General features: G+C 36.1%; 2 protein-coding genes and 1 long non-coding RNA gene across 9 annotated transcripts in view; all 3 read left to right on the forward strand.

The window, feature by feature from the left end:
* The window catches only part of LOC105455545 (cGMP-dependent protein kinase, isozyme 2 forms cD4/T1/T3A/T3B), a 40,345-nt gene extending 25,147 nt beyond the window's left edge, over positions 1–15,198 (forward strand). For all 6 annotated transcript variants that reach the window (XM_011698940.1, XM_011698941.1, XM_011698942.1 and 3 more), the window contains 8 exons: positions 10,021–10,240; positions 11,435–11,498; positions 11,581–11,753; positions 11,963–12,109; positions 12,556–13,002; positions 13,150–13,449; positions 13,587–13,649; positions 13,917–15,198. In XM_011698940.1, coding sequence (XP_011697242.1) covers positions 10,021–10,240; positions 11,435–11,498; positions 11,581–11,753; positions 11,963–12,109; positions 12,556–13,002; positions 13,150–13,449; positions 13,587–13,649; positions 13,917–14,082 — 1,580 coding nt within the window. In that variant the 3' untranslated portion in view covers positions 14,083–15,198. The remainder of the gene's footprint in view (positions 1–10,020; positions 10,241–11,434; positions 11,499–11,580; positions 11,754–11,962; positions 12,110–12,555; positions 13,003–13,149; positions 13,450–13,586; positions 13,650–13,916) is intronic.
* Positions 2,433–3,287, forward strand: LOC105455544. The gene is made up of 2 exons (XR_975124.1): positions 2,433–2,602; positions 3,002–3,287. It is a non-coding gene; the product is annotated as an uncharacterized LOC105455544 (long non-coding RNA).
* A 1,837-nt stretch (positions 15,199–17,035) lies between the features above and the next one.
* LOC105455547 (protein argonaute-3) overlaps positions 17,036–18,117 on the forward strand; it is a 9,695-nt gene continuing 8,613 nt past the window's right edge. The window contains exon 1 of one of the 2 annotated variants that reach the window (XM_011698946.1): positions 17,036–17,244. The gene's annotated coding sequence lies outside the window, so the exon portion shown is untranslated. Of the gene's footprint in view, positions 17,245–17,436; positions 17,562–18,117 lie in introns of those variants that run through there. The other variant, XM_011698947.1, reaches the window with a different exon arrangement.

The raw sequence follows: 18,117 nt of genomic DNA on the forward strand, positions 1-18,117 counted from the left end.
TTCTCTCTCTCTCTCTCTCTCTCTCTCTCTCTCTCACAAATATTACGAGATAATTGTATGAAATTGAAGAACATACAGAGTGTACCCGAAGTCGCACATTTCTTGAGAGAAGTCGCACGGTCTTCTGCAAAAAAAAAAAAAAGAAGAGAAAGTACATGATTTCCGAGACACTCAGTACACAGCTACCGGACGTCGTTATGTCTTACAATTAAATATGTATATGATACACGTTTATATAATTATCCTGACATGTGGAGGGAATGAACGTAACACGGAGCGGATCACATGCAACGCACGCACGCACGCACATCCGCGGTTTTCTTTAACGCGCGCGTCGAAAGGACAAAGGGAGGTTTTTTGGTATCGTCGATGTCGCGTGAAGTCGACCTCGTTATTATATTTTTTAGAGCACGAAACCGGATTACATCTCGCGAAATGGACTTCTTCGTCTGTTCCGCTGCCCGAGAAAAGCGATCTTATCCGTTCGCCGCTCCGTACACGCAATTGTGTTCGCGTTTTGCAACGACACGTTTCAATTACCTATAACAACACGAATACGAAAGGCGCTCAGATTTTCTATTCATATTCATGATTCACGCAGTTTCGATAAATCACATTCGCGTTACTCTCACCACGAAATTTGTAAAACTAATAACTAAGAGTATATGAATAATGTATGAATATTCGGACTTTTGACATTTACAATCAAAAGGCCAGGATATTTCTACAAAACAGCATGAATGATTCCTATTTTTGGAGAGAATATCTTTGTTTCTAGATATATTTATAATAATTGAAAAGCTATTGTTTATAGATTTTATTTTACCGAATTTTGTTCAGACGAAAAAATATGTCTTGAATTTTCGAACTTAATGCATACTTTCGAAACACTTTTCTATGTACATAATTTTCGTTTATTCTGATTAACTGTATACTATTAACAATACATTCTATACACGGAAAGAACGATCTTGTTGAAAGGTCTAAATATTTTGCTAAAAACAGATCTGAAAGTAATTTTTTTATTGAATCATTAAAATAATTTGTTGGCATGTTAAAGCTGATAAGCATTGCTATAAAACGTTTTGATATTCTAGCAATCACTTTGACTTTTGCAAAAAAATTATTTTGATTATTGAACAAAAATTATTTTCAGATCTGGATTCAGCAAAATTGTTCTTTCCGTGTAGAGATAAATTCTGTGAGCTTTTAATTTTTAAAATTTGCTACATTCGCGAATATATCACGTTTAGCCGTTTTTGTTAAAATCGATTTATATGGCGCCGTGCGTCATGGAGAAAGTCGCGTAGCGACGTGTAAGTATCAATAATGGAAAGCAAAGTTAAGTAGTTAGTCGTCGGTTTTACCTAGTGACATTCGAATATGCTAAAATGCGGTTTGTGTATGTTCAATGTAATTAGCCTTACGTGTAAATGCATTCATGAAAATCGTGTTACAAATCAGTACGCAAATCATTTGACAATGTCATTCCGTTAAATTTTACTCGGCGTATTTCAAGAAACCGCCGAATTAATCTCATAAAAATTTAATGATCTACGTTATTTTGCCATCCGCGTAATTGTTCATCGAATTTCTTACAGTTGTTTTATTTATAAAACATTCGGAAAATTTCATTCAACATCTTGCATCGCTAGTTGGATTTCTTATCAACGCATATAACGCCGCTTTGAAGTTAGATAAACGAGAGAAAGGTGTTTACATTATATCTACAAACTTTGCATTGCTGCGACATACACACAACATAAATTTTAGTATATCTCCAATGTCGTAGACATGTCCAACGTATAGAAATGTGCATTAAGGTGTGTCACTTTTTTTTTATGAAAAGAAAGTCCCATTTCTCAATGAACGTGACTGAAAACTACAATTATTCTAACAGTGCATTGTGCATGTCTATCACAGATAATTTAATATGACAATAGACAATGAAATATACACAGAATAGATAATAGACAATGAAATATACACAGAAATTGAATGTTTTTTTGTGTTGCTTTACTCCGATTTTGTTGCCGCAATTATTTCGTTAAAAATAAGCATAATTGTGTCATTAAACTTAAATTTGATGAAATTGAAATAACTGGAACAGTATTAATACTGTAATGAAAGGGGGGCAGGGTGTTTTTAAATTACGGATGAATCAACAAAACCGGATTGCAAACGAAATGTACATTCAATCTGTTTGTGCTAAAATGGCTGTGTCAGCTTAAACAAACGTGCATATTCGTGACTGCTTTTTGACACGTTTTTATCGACGATTCCAAATTAGTCTTTTGTTCGCGTGATTCGCTAAATATTCCTTTACATGAAATATAATAGCAATGATTAATTTAAGGAGCGATATAATCTTCAGAGATTCTTCTTTACACGACGAGAATCTATAGTTTCCTCTCACTACAGCACACGAAGTATCCAGATGTGGATGCCCGAAATGTTTGATAATCGGGGGCATCTGGTCTTCACGGCACGTCTAAAGCTGGGAATCTCGACAGCTGCTGCACGACAGCATCTTTTTTCGTCGTCGAATTCAAGTTTTCGGGCAAACATTGCCGAGCCCACATTTATTCGGGGAGCGATTGACGTAAGACTATTCTAATTAACCACTTTCTCCCTAATCTTTTATTCACGCAGTTGATATACTGCGTATCGCTCGTTCCTAGACAGGGATTTACGATCTTTTAATAATCTTAATTTTTCCACTTAATTACTGCACTTAACTGTATCCCATATATGATAAATCGTACGATCAGATTGATTCTTTAGCGTTGCCTAAATGATAATTATTGGACACATACTAATTGGTATCTCGAAAGGCGATTGGTATTCAGGCCGGATATAATTGCAATTCTCGCGCATCGCTCAATGATAAATCGAGCTAATAACTCGAATGAAAAATTAAAATCGTTTGACACGCGCACGCGAGATTATTATTACAGATTGTTACATATGAAATCGTTTGAACGTTGTCATTTTATTATAGATCTGTTATTTTACGTCGGCAGCGCCGTCGGCCTTTTGATATCGCCAGTAGTCAAGATCGCCTAGATCCTGCGATTTATTTTTGTCAAAGCGTCATCGTGACTCACAATAATGGTCATGCATGTAGGTCTCAAGTGCCAGAGACACTCGAGGACCGAGACCGCGAGTGCCGCTTCCGCTAATTAAAATTATAATTGTCAATAAAGCACAATGAAATATCGTCGTTGCCTATATACGTGCAGGCCTGATTGTCTAACCGCAGAAAATAAACCATCTTGTGTCTTATACTAATTGTAAGTGCAATTAAGCATTGAAGAGTCGCAAAAAGCGGAACGTTCTAACGACGATGCTTTCTCAAATGATGAATGTGTGTGATTTTTAATTTTTGATCGGAAATTCGTATGTATATATAATATCGCGAGATGTATAACGAGTTCGAGTCGCTGAATATAACTTAATTAAATGTATTACTTAATTCAACATTGAACTCCTTTCCGCTTAAGCAGTGCCCGTTTGCTCATCCATCGGCAGCTTCCACGGGAGTTTCGGGAGGGATAGAAAGGTGGAAAATAAAAAGGATACCGGCGAGCGGTAGTAGCTGAATGTTCACAGCAAGTGGCTGTTATAGCAGTGCTATAGCCGATTTCCGCAATCGCGGTGTGTCCCAATTCGACATCCTGCTTTGCGCGCCTTTTACGCAAAAAACCGTGACTTTACACAGCAGCTCAGAAGCAACAATGAGGTAATCAGCGCGCTCGGCCAATCGAGGGTCTTGCCGTGACGTTTATATCGACCCTCGTTGTTGCACGGTGACAGGATCTTGTGATCCCTCTCTGCAGGTACTAATCGTAGGTTTCAAGACCGATACCTGGAAACTCTCGTTTCACCGACACTCGTCAAAAGTCTCCTTCCATTCACGAAACGCTGATCGACGAAAGTGAAAGATAATGTCAGAGAGTTCCATGAAACGGTCCAAAACTGGTTCGCCTTATTTCTCAACGATGAAATTCTTTGCTTTCTCTCGAATTGCGTTCTCTTGTTGTTTCTTGATTCTTGCCTTTTCTTCGACTCACATTCTGGGAAATGGAAATTGTGAATCAGCTCGTTCGCGGCGACTTGGGTAGACGCGTCGCGTATAGTGAAGGTTGCGGTATAGTTTATTTCCGATGAAAATAAATTACGCTTATCGCATTTTTACCAAACTGCCCGATCGCTGTCTCACGCTTCAATGCGAGCCCGAAGCTACCGGAGCAAATAAGCAGGAGTTCGGTTACGCCGGTTTCGTGTAAAACCTCGAGGGGATATCATGTGTGAAGCGTAAACTCTTTGTCCTGTTATGTCGTCATGCTAGGCCTTCTACCGCGTGTTTTATACATATACATATATATGTGTGTACACACAAGGCTCATGGATATATTCAGCGGTGCTCTGTGCGAACGATGCAGCCGGTGCAGTATATGCACAGACTCGAACCGGACGAACCTCGACGAGGATTCTTCTTCTGTTCGTCCCTTTCTCTTTCTCTCTCTCTCTCTCTCTCTTTCTCGTTCTTTCTCCTCCGCAAGGTCTGTTAGCGTCAGGTATATCGAGTGAGTTTCTTTGTTTCCCGGGGGATGGAACAACACTGCGAGCGTTATGTGCACAATGATTCGCGTTCCAGTACAACGCGAAGTACGAAAATCGAAACTTTGCAAAAATGCATGATCCACGTAGAAGCGAGACTGGTTGCGAAGATAACGCGAGTCGATATGTGCCTTTTTTTCGCTTCGCCTTCGTAACATTTATGCTTTCACATGGGAAATCTTTAGAATTCAGGTTTCAATATACGAAATTGTATATATAGATTTGTTAAATATATCGTATACAGATTTGTTGGATATAGCTTTCATAATTTTTACTGTAATTTTATTACTGTTTCTGCGGATATATAAAATTATTATTATTATTGTTATTTAATGTATATAATTTTTATTATAATTTTATTAGAGTTACAATTCATACCTGATATTTTTACAATATTAATCTTTAAATATTTATTATCGACATTGTTTCTCATGCTCTAGACAATTTCGGTAAGCATAAAATACTTGGGAAGAATCTGAAGAAATGTAATTAATTTAATCTAATAAGAAGATTTAATCTAATGAGAAAACGTGATAGACAATCGTGTTTCTGATCATTGCAATTCTCTCGATATCTTAATTTATGCAGCCGACGTCAATGAATTATAAATATTAATACGAGGTGATATTGAACGTTTACAGTGATTAATCGCGATGCAGTCATCCGAGATCGGCGATTCGCGGCTTATAAAATGTATTCGACGCTGCTTTGAATATTTGCTAAACAAACGATGCGCATAATCAGTTGTTTTGGTGAAACGATATGATGACACATCAGGAACATCCGCGTTTTGATACAAGCGAGTCTCCACGCGAGAGAATGCGCATGTTTTATTTATTTTCTTCTTTTCCGAAACGGAATTGCAGCGAGTGACTGAGTGGGCTTGGTTTTGTTCTTGCGAAAGTGATAAAAAGGCGAGCGAAGGACAACTCTCTCGACTTTCGCAGCGTGGTTACATAATTATCTATACGCTATGAATGCCGATGCACGTTATTCGCGAAGATTAAACGGAATGTCATGCAGAGACCAAGGAGTATGACTTTGCCGATATTCGGTTCTGCCCCTCGAAGCGGTATTCAAACTCGGACGTTTCTATCCTCGTAGCATCAAATCGAAAGGTTTTCATTGTGCGAATCCTGCACAAGAGTACAATACTTTTACGCAAGATAACTGACATTAATGAGGAGGATGCTATTTGTAGAGTTTGCTTTCTTTTTAACTTCTTCTCGGATGACGTGGACAATAATACATCTAACACTGTGAGTCTATAGTGTCAAATTTAATTATCCTATTTAAGTCCACTGCTCCTACTTGATACATAGTTATTTTTAATTAAAACGATGGAATTTAATCCAAATTTGGGTAAAATTAAAACTATTTTGAATTATTTAACTCCATTGTTTTAGTTAAAAATAACTATTTATTAAGTAGGACCAGTGGCGATTTAAATAAGGTTAAATTTGATACTATAGATTTAACAGTGAACAATAAATGCTCACATGAAAAACGATAGCCTTTATTTACTTATTTTTAGTGGTAATTTTGTAAAAAATACGAATAGTTATTAAATATTTGAAGCATTTGACTTTTCTCTCTTTAGCGAGATTATTTAATCGCTATTCTATCGCATATTTATAGATGTATGTGATTCTTAGGTATTTGTTGAGTCTTTACCTTCAATTATTTAAATTAGTTATTGCAAAAACCTTTCGTAATCGCGGATTGAACCACATGCAGCTTAATCGTTGGCATCCTCCGCCTACAGTCGTTCCGCGGCACGCGATTTATGATCAAAATCCCGACGTTGTTTCTTCATTAATATCGCAATTATGCACACTTTCCAAAGTTCGTAATGACGATACGCGCACGCGAGCACTATCAACACATTTTTCCGAGTTTTCTAGGCTTTCTTACAGTTACGCATTCTATACAAGCTTTGTAATACAATTTCAATGCATTTTCACACTTATTAAGTTCTATAATTTTACGCTGTATTATTACTCGGAAAAAAATGATTTTGCTAGATACAGATTTGAAAATAATTGTTGGATCATCAAAAAATAATTTTGTTGTAAAGTCAAACTGATTGCTAGACTATCAAAACGTTTTACAGCAATGCTTATCATTTTTAAGTTTCCAACAAAATTATTTTGATGATCTGACAAAATTATTTTCAGATCCAAATATTTTAACCTTCCTGCAGCAAAATCGTTCTTTCCGTAGGAAGAACTCTTACAATTAGTCAAATTTAAATTGATGCATAACGCAATTAATAATTGCATTTTGAAAACAGACTTATATAATGTCGAAATTTACCAATAAATGTTATGGTACTCATTTTGAACAAATTACAGGTCGTCTAAAGTGGGCTTTAATTGTAATTAGGTAAACCGACATGTATCCTCGCGATAGTCATCATCGAAATAACACGCGAGTTCGCACATCTTGCGGCCTATTGTTCGAAATTTGGGGCACGCAGTCGTTAATACAGAAGCGATCGTATCAAGCCTCTATTATATGTGCCCCCATCGCGTATGCAAATTGATGCAACTTCGCAAAAGTTTGCTAACAAGAATGAAATCTGTAAAAGAGGCACGCGTTATACATATATTGACCTACTTCTATGAGAATGGTTTCCTTCTCGTCTCGAGCGATTAAATTGTTTTTTTTTTCTCAAAGACTTTCCGTAGTTTCCCGAGGAGGCTTTCTTTTCGGTTTGTATATCGACAATTAGCTGAATCTCGATCGATTCTAAGAGCTATTATCATTGAAAACGTGCAGGGATACACATCGCACGTGCATTTATTAACGTAAGATAGTAAATTTTATCTACACGTGTGTTATCAAATGCGATGTGGAGGAAACCAAATTAGATATTTCGATATACAGTACCCCCGAAATTAAAGTTTCCGGACAGTAGCAAAAGTTTTATGTTTAAAGTTTTTAACCGTTGAACGGCTTAAAATTTCAAACATAAAAATTTTGCTACTGTCCGGGAACTTTTCGGGAGTAGTGTATGTAGTGCGAAGAAAGAATTCACGTGATTTCTGGAGGAAATCGGCTGCCAGCGAGGAAATAGCGAGTCGCCGAGGATAGAGAAATCGCTCGGTCTCGGTGAGATTAAGAATACGTATAGGTCCAACTGGATCTCGTGACTCATTCATAACGCGCGCGTGTTAAAGAGACCGCCTGCGTCGACGGGACGCGTTGTCTCAAAGGAAAATTGCCGCTGGCGGATGCTGGTGGAATCAAATAGGACATCGGCATGGGGCATTCTCCTCCGCGAGACGGGAGCGCTATATACCGAGACGCGCGTGCTTATTAATAGCCGCCGCTTAACTCGATAGTTAACTTCGGATGGCGAAAGATATGATCCATCTCGCGCGCGATCGGTAACGGAACCGGTTCGGGTTGCCCCTTGTGTGACTCGTACCAGGCGTTATGCGTCTATATAGGAAGTGAAAGCAACGTTCGCGGGCACAATACGCGGCCGTGGACTATCCTGTCGCAATGTCGAACTCGATTGAGTCGCGGCGAACGATGGCGGCGATAAAAGAATAAGAAGACCACTTTGAACTCGCGCAATCTGCTCGGAATCCTCCTTTGATTGATTCCGATTCATTTGCGCGGTATAGACCGTTTTGCGGAAGGGAATCGTATGTATTTTCTTCGCGTTTAAACGCAGAAAGACATTGATACGCGATAACGTGACATATAAAATGACAGATCGCGTGAGCGATTTAAGTTACACTTATAAAACATAATTTATGCTTGTAAAAGCATAATTCAGTTATTTTATCTTGACGTAAGGATATGACATGTATAACGGTGTTAAATCTCGCATTCCTCCGCACGGAATGTAAGAAATATTATTGAGAGTAATTACGTACGTTGTCGTATTACGGCGAATTCTATAACAGGATGTTACACAGCTCGTGTAATTTTAATGACTGAGCGTGAGCTAAAACTATGACGGAAATTCTAAGATGAAAATGAGATCACAATACTTTGAGAAGCATTTATAATGTGAATCGGATCTAAAGCGTATAATAATAATAATAATAATAATTTCATTGAAGTGCAAATGACAAGAGAAATGAGTTCAAACAAAATAAATATTTTGTTTAGTGTAAAAAGTGAATATGGAAATTATTATGAGATAGATTGTAGTGGAAATCTCTACAATGATATAAAAACTGTATAAATAATAGTAAAGAAATAAATGTAAATAACTGAGTAAATCAATAAATTAAATCAATGAAAAAATTATTATGAGGAGCAAGAAACTGAGAATCGGCAAGAATAGCTGATCTAACAATAGAAATTAATGATGGAAAAGAATGATTATATACTAGAAAGTCAATTATATACTAGAAAGATATTACTGGAGATACCTATATTACTGGAGAATATCACATAGCGCGATTCGAAATGGCGTGTAACTACACAGCAGTCTACGAGCTTGTCGTGACTTAACGCTGTCTGAAGCAACCTTTTCGAAGAACACCGTCGATCATCACGATAAAAATAAAAAAAAATAAAACATCACGAAGAAGCGTCGGTGTGCTCGAAAAGGTAACGACGGTCGTTTAATTGATTTAGAAATGCCAGTGAACCGTCGGGAGTGTGTCAACCGACTTGCGCGACGTTGTAAAAAATTGATCATTAATATTCCAGAACGTGTTCCGGCTTTCAAAGCAAAGAAATCGAACGTGGGTTAAAATATTTGTAAGATAGCCCGCCGATATATCTTGATAATAGCTACCGTTTTACGTGTCAATTTCCAGTTTAATCAAGCACGTCGACGATCACTCAACGACTGGCTCAGAGCTCGGAGCTACTTAGGATACTAATTAATTTTAATACTGGTTTCGGAAAGATATAAACGGTCGACTTTTCCGTTCCAGAATTTTGCTCTGCTGAATAACATATTCAGCATTTAACAGCTGTGGGCAATTTTAGTCCTGCCTAGTAATTATACAAGCCGAATGAGAAAATTTAGCAGTTTTAATGACAGTTATTTACTTTTTTGTAGCAGCTTGACGAGAACAAATGTGATGTAGATCAATATATAATTAAGATGATAAATGTAATATTAACGATTAAATTCCGATCTTATAAATCTGCAGTGATGCGCAACCTCCGGCTCGTAATCGAAAATTTAAAATCATATCTTTTTCACTTTATGCAAACGAAACAAACGTTAAACGGGCCGCAAGATTTTATCTATTTCTGAAAGTGATTTAAAAGAAGGTTGCACACATCACAGTTACAAACGATTGCGGCGCGGACTTTGACATTTAAGTGACTTCAAATTCATGTCAATAGCATTCTATTGTACAGTCATCATACGACGAGAGATTATATCTCTGATCCCTGATTAAAATTCTTTTGCAGAGGGTAAGGTCGAGGTCTCGAGGGACGGCAAATATCTCAGCACTTTGCAACACGGTAAAGTGCTGGGTGAGCTCGCGATTCTTTACAATTGCAAGAGGACAGCGACGATCACTGCTGCGACTGATTGCCAATTATGGGCCATCGACCGACAATGCTTCCAAACCATTATGATGAGGACCGGCCTCTCGAGGCAGGCCGAATACACGGACTTTTTAAAGAGGTAAACCAGCACGACACCTTAACTTTTCTATTGACCTCTGATGACTAGATCCTCGACCTAATGCCATCGGATTTCTTTCTTTGTGAGATTCCTTTCCTGAATAAATGAATGCTTCCTGATGAATTTTGACTCCGATCTTTGTTATCTTTGAATATAAACGTTGTCTTAAACAAAATTCCGTGATAACTTTTTTTAGATTTTCCAAAAATGTTAGAATTATTATATTTTTCTACACTTTCAGGAATTATTGAATATTTCTTGAGTAGCTAGTCGCTTTATATTGTAATTAAGCAATGTAAAGTTTATTTCCGTATATTTACAATTTTAACTTTCTTAAATAGATAAATTTCTTTTGATGAATTTAGACCTAATCATTGCCATTTTCAGTATAGATACTTGATGTTTTGAACAAAATTCCGTGATAAAATTTGAATTTTTAAAAAATTGTGTAATTATTTTAGTATATATTCTTTTACGCTCTCGGAAAATTATTGAATATTCCTTGAATAGTGGATCGCTCGTAATAAGAATGTAAAGTTCCGTTTGCAGACTACATCTGCAATTTCAACATTTAAGATACGACAATGCCAACTTGGAAATTTTTAAAACTGCATTTATGAAAGTCATTTATCAAAGTTCTTTACGCACACATCTCTGATAAGAAAAGACAACTCTTTAATTCTTTTATTCCAACGTGCAAAACTCGCTATAAACTCGCGCAGATGTTATTTCAATGATCGGTAATGTGGCTCTGTGCAATTGATTTTTCTATTTTTATGCGACGTAACTGACATAATCGTCACGAAAAATACTGGCAGTAATAATATTAACGCGACAGATGGTAAAGTACGAATGTCCATCCAACGTTTACTTAACGATCCAGTTCACAGCGAAACTGTATCGCGAATGATTTTAAGGCACTATTAAAAGATAAATTCACGTGAAGTACATACACATATTTTTTTGTGCCATCTATAAAAATCCAATGTATACCAATGTTCCGTTATACAAAAAATATTTTAATTTTCTTACGCAATGTGTCTGGGATTGAGAGTTATAGCATTTTTTTGTCAAGAGAAAAATAAATGACAGGTTTATGCGTAGTAATCCGTTATGAATGTCCTCTAACAAAAACTTGTAAAAATAATCTTTAGTTGTTTACATTTAGAATTGACTCACGATTTTACGTTTCAGCGTGCCAATCTTCAAAAATCTGCCCGAGGAAACACTAATCAAAATTTCGGACGTATTAGAAGAGGTATGAGCTGATTTTCTTGGCAAAAACATTTCGTTATATATACCTTTAAATTATATAATTGTCATTAATTTCATATTCATAGACGTTTTACAACAACGGGGATTATATAATCAGACAAGGGGCGAGGGGTGACACATTCTTCATCATCAGTAGGGGACAGGTGCGCGTGACAATAAAACAGCCCGATACAACGGAAGAGAAGTATATTAGAACCTTGGGAAAGGGCGACTTCTTCGGCGAGAAAGCTTTACAAGGGTGAGTATAATTAATATTATCATTTTCAAACTTTATTTCACATATTTTTCCTTGTTGTGAAAACATAAAAATTCACGTCATTTGTTACTGACTCGCTTGAGTAAATTTATCTTGTATCAAGATTGCATTAATGTTTTTAAATAAAATTCGCATTTTATGTATTCAGTAAGATTAAGACAAATATATGCTAATTTATTTCACTGTTACAGAGATGATCTCAGAACTGCTAATATTATCGCTGACGATCCAGAAGGAGTGAGCTGTTTGGTAATAGACCGCGAAACGTTTAATCAATTAATTTCATCCTTGGACGAAATCCGAACGCGATACAGGGACGAGTTGGTAGAACGTAGGAGGTAAATATATCTTTTGTTAACTATACGGAAATTAGATTCAATATAGACAAGTACTCCGGAATTTGTGTGTGTGTGTGTGTTTGTATACACACACAGAGCTACAAATTCTGGAATTGTATACATATATTAATGTATATATTACACAACCATTATTATATATATAAATATTATGTTCCACGCTTAGCATTAGGATGGGACAATAAACTATACGTTCCAAGTAAGTTTAGCGGTAAAAATAAAAACAGATACATTGTATAAAGCAAAAAACAGATATATCAATTTTACTGATAATGCCGATAATTTTATCAGCAAAAAAATTATCGGTATTATCAATAAATTGGTTGCGACGACTCGCCGTGTTTATTTGCAATTTATAAATGTGCATTTGACATAATAAAAAAGTAATTCGTACTGATTAGATATTGAAAATCTTACGATTTCTTTAGACTGAATGAAGAATTTCGGGATGTACGATTGCAAGACCTTCGGACTATTGCGACTCTCGGCGTGGGTGGTTTCGGAAGAGTTGAATTAGTTCAAATTGCCGGAGACAGCACACGATCCTTCGCTCTGAAGCAAATGAAAAAGGCGCAGATCGTCGAGACACGACAGCAGCAGCACATTATGTCGGAAAAGAGGATCATGAGCGAAGCGGATTGCGATTTTGTAGTCAAGCTTTTCAAAACCTTCAAAGATAGGAAATACCTCTATATGCTGATGGAGTCCTGCTTGGGTGGCGAATTATGGACTGTTCTCAGGGACAAGGGATACTTTGACGATAGCACTACACGTTTTTATACTGCATGCGTTGTGGAAGCATTCGATTATCTGCACTCCAGGAATATCATCTATAGAGATCTTAAACCGGAAAACTTACTTTTGGATAATCAAGGGTAAGAATACATTCTATATAATAATATAATAGTTTTTAAAAAATTAAAGAAATTACGAACATATTGATATGTTACTTTTTATAGATAAAAAAAATTCCGTAATACTTAAGAAATTCTGATGGATTTAAATTTTGTGTTATTTTTTAGATATGTTAAACTAGTGGATTTTGGCTTTGCGAAACGATTGGATAACGGAAGGAAGACGTGGACTTTTTGTGGTACACCGGAGTATGTGGCACCGGAAGTCATTTTAAATAAAGGTCATGACATAAGCGCCGATTACTGGTCCCTTGGTGTTCTCATGTTCGAGTTGCTTACGGGTACGCCTCCTTTTACCGGCGCTGATCCGATGAAAACGTACAACATTATCTTGAAAGGAATCGACGCTATAGAATTTCCCAGATCCATCACGCGTAACGCGATGGCACTCATCAAGAAACTTTGCAGGTAAATTATGATAAATTCTACGTATCAGAGTTTCCCTTTTTTTTCCTGATAAATATTTATAACCTAACAATGTTTCAACTGCAATACAAATAATAAATTTATTTCTCACGAACAATACAAATTGTCCTCTTTTCCAGGGATAATCCAGTAGAACGTCTGGGATATCAAAGAGGTGGCATCAGTGAAATACAGAAGCACAAGTGAGTATCTTTCTATTTTAGCATTTTAACACGTTCGCTGCCCATATGAAAAGACACATCACCTCTGAAAGCCAATGTCGCAAAAATTATTTTTTTTTTTTATACAGTTTTACATTCAAAGCCCGAATAGTTTGCCTGCTTTAACTAAATGCATAGAATCACGCGATGGTGCATGATCGGCTATTGGCGAAGGAGCCTCATTATGCCCTAGCGAACGTGTTAATAATGTAAAAGAATACTAAAACGATTTATTTCTACTCATTACAGATGGTTCGATGGCTTTAATTGGGAAGGTCTAAAAACGAGAACTCTGGAGCCCCCGATACTACCACGAGTACAAAGCGCTACAGATACTACGAATTTCGACGCTTATCCAGCTGATACCGATCCGCCGCCACCCGACGATATCTCCGGTTGGGATAACGATTTTTAACGCAAAAAAAGTATAAAGGACTTCTATTTAATATTCGTGTTTTTAACTACCTAGCAGGAAATTTTAATAGGACATAATCGATCTCGAGAATACGAGATAAATTGGCGACACCTGCATTTATTTATATTTCTCTCACATACGTGATATACAGATTGCACTCGCATTTTATCATATTCTTACATTTTTTGTCATATCTCGCAATATAATAATGATTCGAACGAAAAGAAAACTGTACTGTGATAAAATTTACAGTTTTTATGAATTTCGGACAATGTCGTCAAAAATTTAAAGAGAAAGTTTTAGAGTTGCTAATTTTATATTTATATCGCGTCTGGCGGGTTCTAGAAGCAGTGTTATACATTATAATAGGATACGTATGCAAGTGTCAAGTGCCATTATTTACCTCAAAGAGGTAAAACTCATACATGTCATACTTGTGCTCAGAAATGCGATCACGCGCAAGAAACAGTCAGCTCAAGTCCAAGGGACCTCTTGCCATCCATTTAACTTGTCAGAATGTGCATATAGCTCGATCAATCCGCTGTTAAATTTTTTATGGCAAGTTCATTGTTGTTTGATTTACTTTATAGTTTATTGTAATAATTATATATTTTAATTAATTATACATAACGTGACTCTTGTAAATAATGAATTATAAATAACGTTTAAATTTAAAATGTGGAATGTATATCATGCAATATGCATAAATAAAGTTTTATTAATAACAGCTGTAGGTGTGGCTGCAAGAACCAACCAAACTCGTTTTCTTCAGCTTGTATTTGTATCATTTAATGACTTTTCCAATGATAAAAGAAGGAACAGAAATTGTATAATTATATTATGATTATTCTTGCGAAAAGCATCACTTTCATGTTGAACATTATATAGCAAAGCGTTTGAGAATTAGATTTTTTACACAATTGATTTTCTTCTAATGTTTGACTTGGCTGGTTCTTAGTCAGATCTTCAATTGCATCGTATATATATACTAAACGCGTTTGTTGATTTTTCTTTATATATAAAATTCTTGTATCCCGAAAGATGGCGAATGAAAGGTGAAAATACTATTATGATGACATTTCAATACTTTAATAAAATTACAATAATTTAATATTATATGGTAAATGTTTATATGTTCATGTTTTAACCCACTCCACTTAAATTTCGATAAAAATACACTTAATGTATTTCCGCGTAAAAATGAAGATTTAACCAAAAAATTGTATTGAGAAAGTAATAATTAAGTGTTAATGTTGATGTGTGTAAAAGTTAAAAAATCTATCGTACTGGACATTATAAAGTGATATGAGCATGCGCTGTGATAGAACAAGTGCGTAAAATTTGAAATGTATATTTGTAACATATATGTATTACCTAGTAATTTTAATGTCAAACAAGACCTATAATTACAATCCTACACAAGATTTCAATTTCTATGTAAAGTGCTTTGTGTGAAAAATTGAAAACCATATGAAATCCTATAATTATAGACTTCAGTTTAATATGGCATTAAAAAATCATATACATATATAAGGTTTTACAGGATATTTTCATAATTTATAAGTGAATATATCTATTAAATAGATATCAAAAAGATTAGCAGATCTCTGTGCAAGGTAAGACATATCATAAATCACAAGTAAAAGCATCATACAGCGTGTCGCTTAACAAGAAGCAAAACTTATATGATTTTTATATTTTATATTATGTTGAGATCTACAATTGTACGGTTTCACGTTTTGATGTGAAAAATTGCAAACCTGTGTAAAATAGTATAATTGTAGATATCTTATTTTGCATTGAAATAATCAGATAATTTAATGTATGTTTTACAAGTGCAATTTCAAATTTCGCACTATATTCTATTATTGCATATGCTTATATCACTCATCAATGAGATACTATTAAAGACCGTCAATCCTAGGCAAATCTTCGTGGCCATCAAACAGGGCCTGAGAGGCTTGGAGATAATTGAGTGTCAATAATATTATCAACTATAAATATAAATTTGCGAATGTTAACATAAATATTTGCAAATAATGCATTGAAATCATAATTTTTTTATTATACAAATGCTTTATAAATAATATAAATAATATGAATATATTGCCACAAAATTACAATTTTTTTTTGACTGCGTTACCATCTTTATTGATAACTATAAGAATGCAGTTTTAAATAAAATTAATTATATTAGCAAGTATATTAGCAATATATGTACGTGTCTGAAAATCATTGGTCCAATAATAAATCATAAAATTAATATAATATTAACTAATTGCTTAAATTTTAATAACCACGTTAATATACCTATAAGATTGTGGCTCTAATAATATTTCATCGATACATCACTGCACTTCGTTGATATAACAGATTTCCTAACTTACATAGCGTCAATTTTAACACTTAATTACTTTTTAATATTTGAGCGACTTTTACTTTTCAAATCTTTATTTTTACGTAAAAATTCATTCGTATTTTTTTATCGACATTGAAGTTAGAGTGAGTTGTCTATAATAACTAAACATTTACTCTAATTATAAATTATTATTAATTCTTAATATTTTTTATAATAATCATACTTTCGAGAGACTAAAATAAAGAATGTCACGTACAGGCCACACATCGTTCCCCACACGTGTATCACATCTGCATCCATTATTATCCGTTAAACACATGACGATCGCTCTTCCTGCGCAAAGATCCCGCCAAACAAAATTTGCCTACATCCACAAAGTATTGTTGAGAAAAAATCGACCAGCCCTTTCGATCGTTATAGCGGTCCAACGGTGCTCATTTTATCCCTGTCACTCACCAGCTGTTCACCGAAGGTAAACAGAGATAAAATGATACCTAGATGCACCCAAGTAATGAAATGTGAATCCTTCGGCGCGTTGCAGATGGCGCCAGTATTTATGAAGGGCGATTGGTCGCCTCTCTTCCCGCGCGTCGTCCGGCGCCACTTCTTTCTCACATCGCGCTCATCACGGACGGTACTCGAAGCGAGGCGCGAGCCCCGGGTCGAGTGCGTTTCGACGGGTTTTTGATACCGATTGTGGCGGAAGAACGTGGAGGAGAGGACGTGGAATCCTCGGGAGGAAAAGATCTGTGAGCGCCTAAAGTGATCTCGGAGTGTCAGGCGGTGTAAACCAGGCGGAGAATGTAAGTGGCAAATCGCTCGGTATTGGCGTGCATCGCGCGCGCCGACGTTCCCTCGATTTGTGCGCGCGAGGTTAACGATCCACCATGTTCGATAGAATTCTTCTCTCGGACAGTATCCTAGGCTCTTCCTCGCCGATTTTCTTATCGCAATCGGTGATTTTTAGGGCCTCTTACCGCGCGTGGGAAAGGGCGAGGGATGGGGGGGAGGTCACGCCGTTGCGTGTTCGATCTTGGAAATTCGTTACGTCAGAGTTTATCGACCCTCCGTTTAAGGGTCTCCGGATTCTCCGGAACACTGGAAGAGGGAAAGTATCAAGGTACTGTCTCGTTACGGTTCACCATGCTCGTGCACGTTATACGTATGTACAATGTGGCACTTGTTTGTTTATAAGTTACGGTCTAACGGCACGCATTCGCTTCGCACGCAACCGCTTCAGTTTAACAAAAATTCAGTAGCGTACGCTTGCATTTTTATGCCGCGGGCATGGAGACTCGTCCGAGTCTGCATAGCTGCGCAGTGATATATGCATGAAAAAAAAATCGGGCACTTGGCTTACATTCTTGAATCTATATCGCGTACGAAAATCTATAATGTATGTAATGTATACTGGAATTTTTCGAGAAATAAGGCCCCAGTAACGTGTTGTAAATACATATTATCGATATTACATTACAAGGTCTGTTTTTTTTTACAAATTGAGACTGTTATTTTGTAAAAGTAACTAGGTAGTTTTTTTTTTTACTTTCAAAAAATAATTACCGTTACAAGTTAAGGTTTATCACATAAAATCCCGTAAGACGTAAGCGTAAGAAAATCGACCAATCCCAATTGAGTAGAGGGGTTTCGGACAACCTAATACTCAATTGGGATTG

Source organism: Wasmannia auropunctata, unplaced genomic scaffold (assembly GCF_000956235.1).
Source record: "Wasmannia auropunctata unplaced genomic scaffold, wasmannia.A_1.0 LD335898.1, whole genome shotgun sequence".
In the NCBI taxonomy this organism is placed as follows: Eukaryota; Metazoa; Arthropoda; class Insecta; order Hymenoptera; family Formicidae; genus Wasmannia; species Wasmannia auropunctata.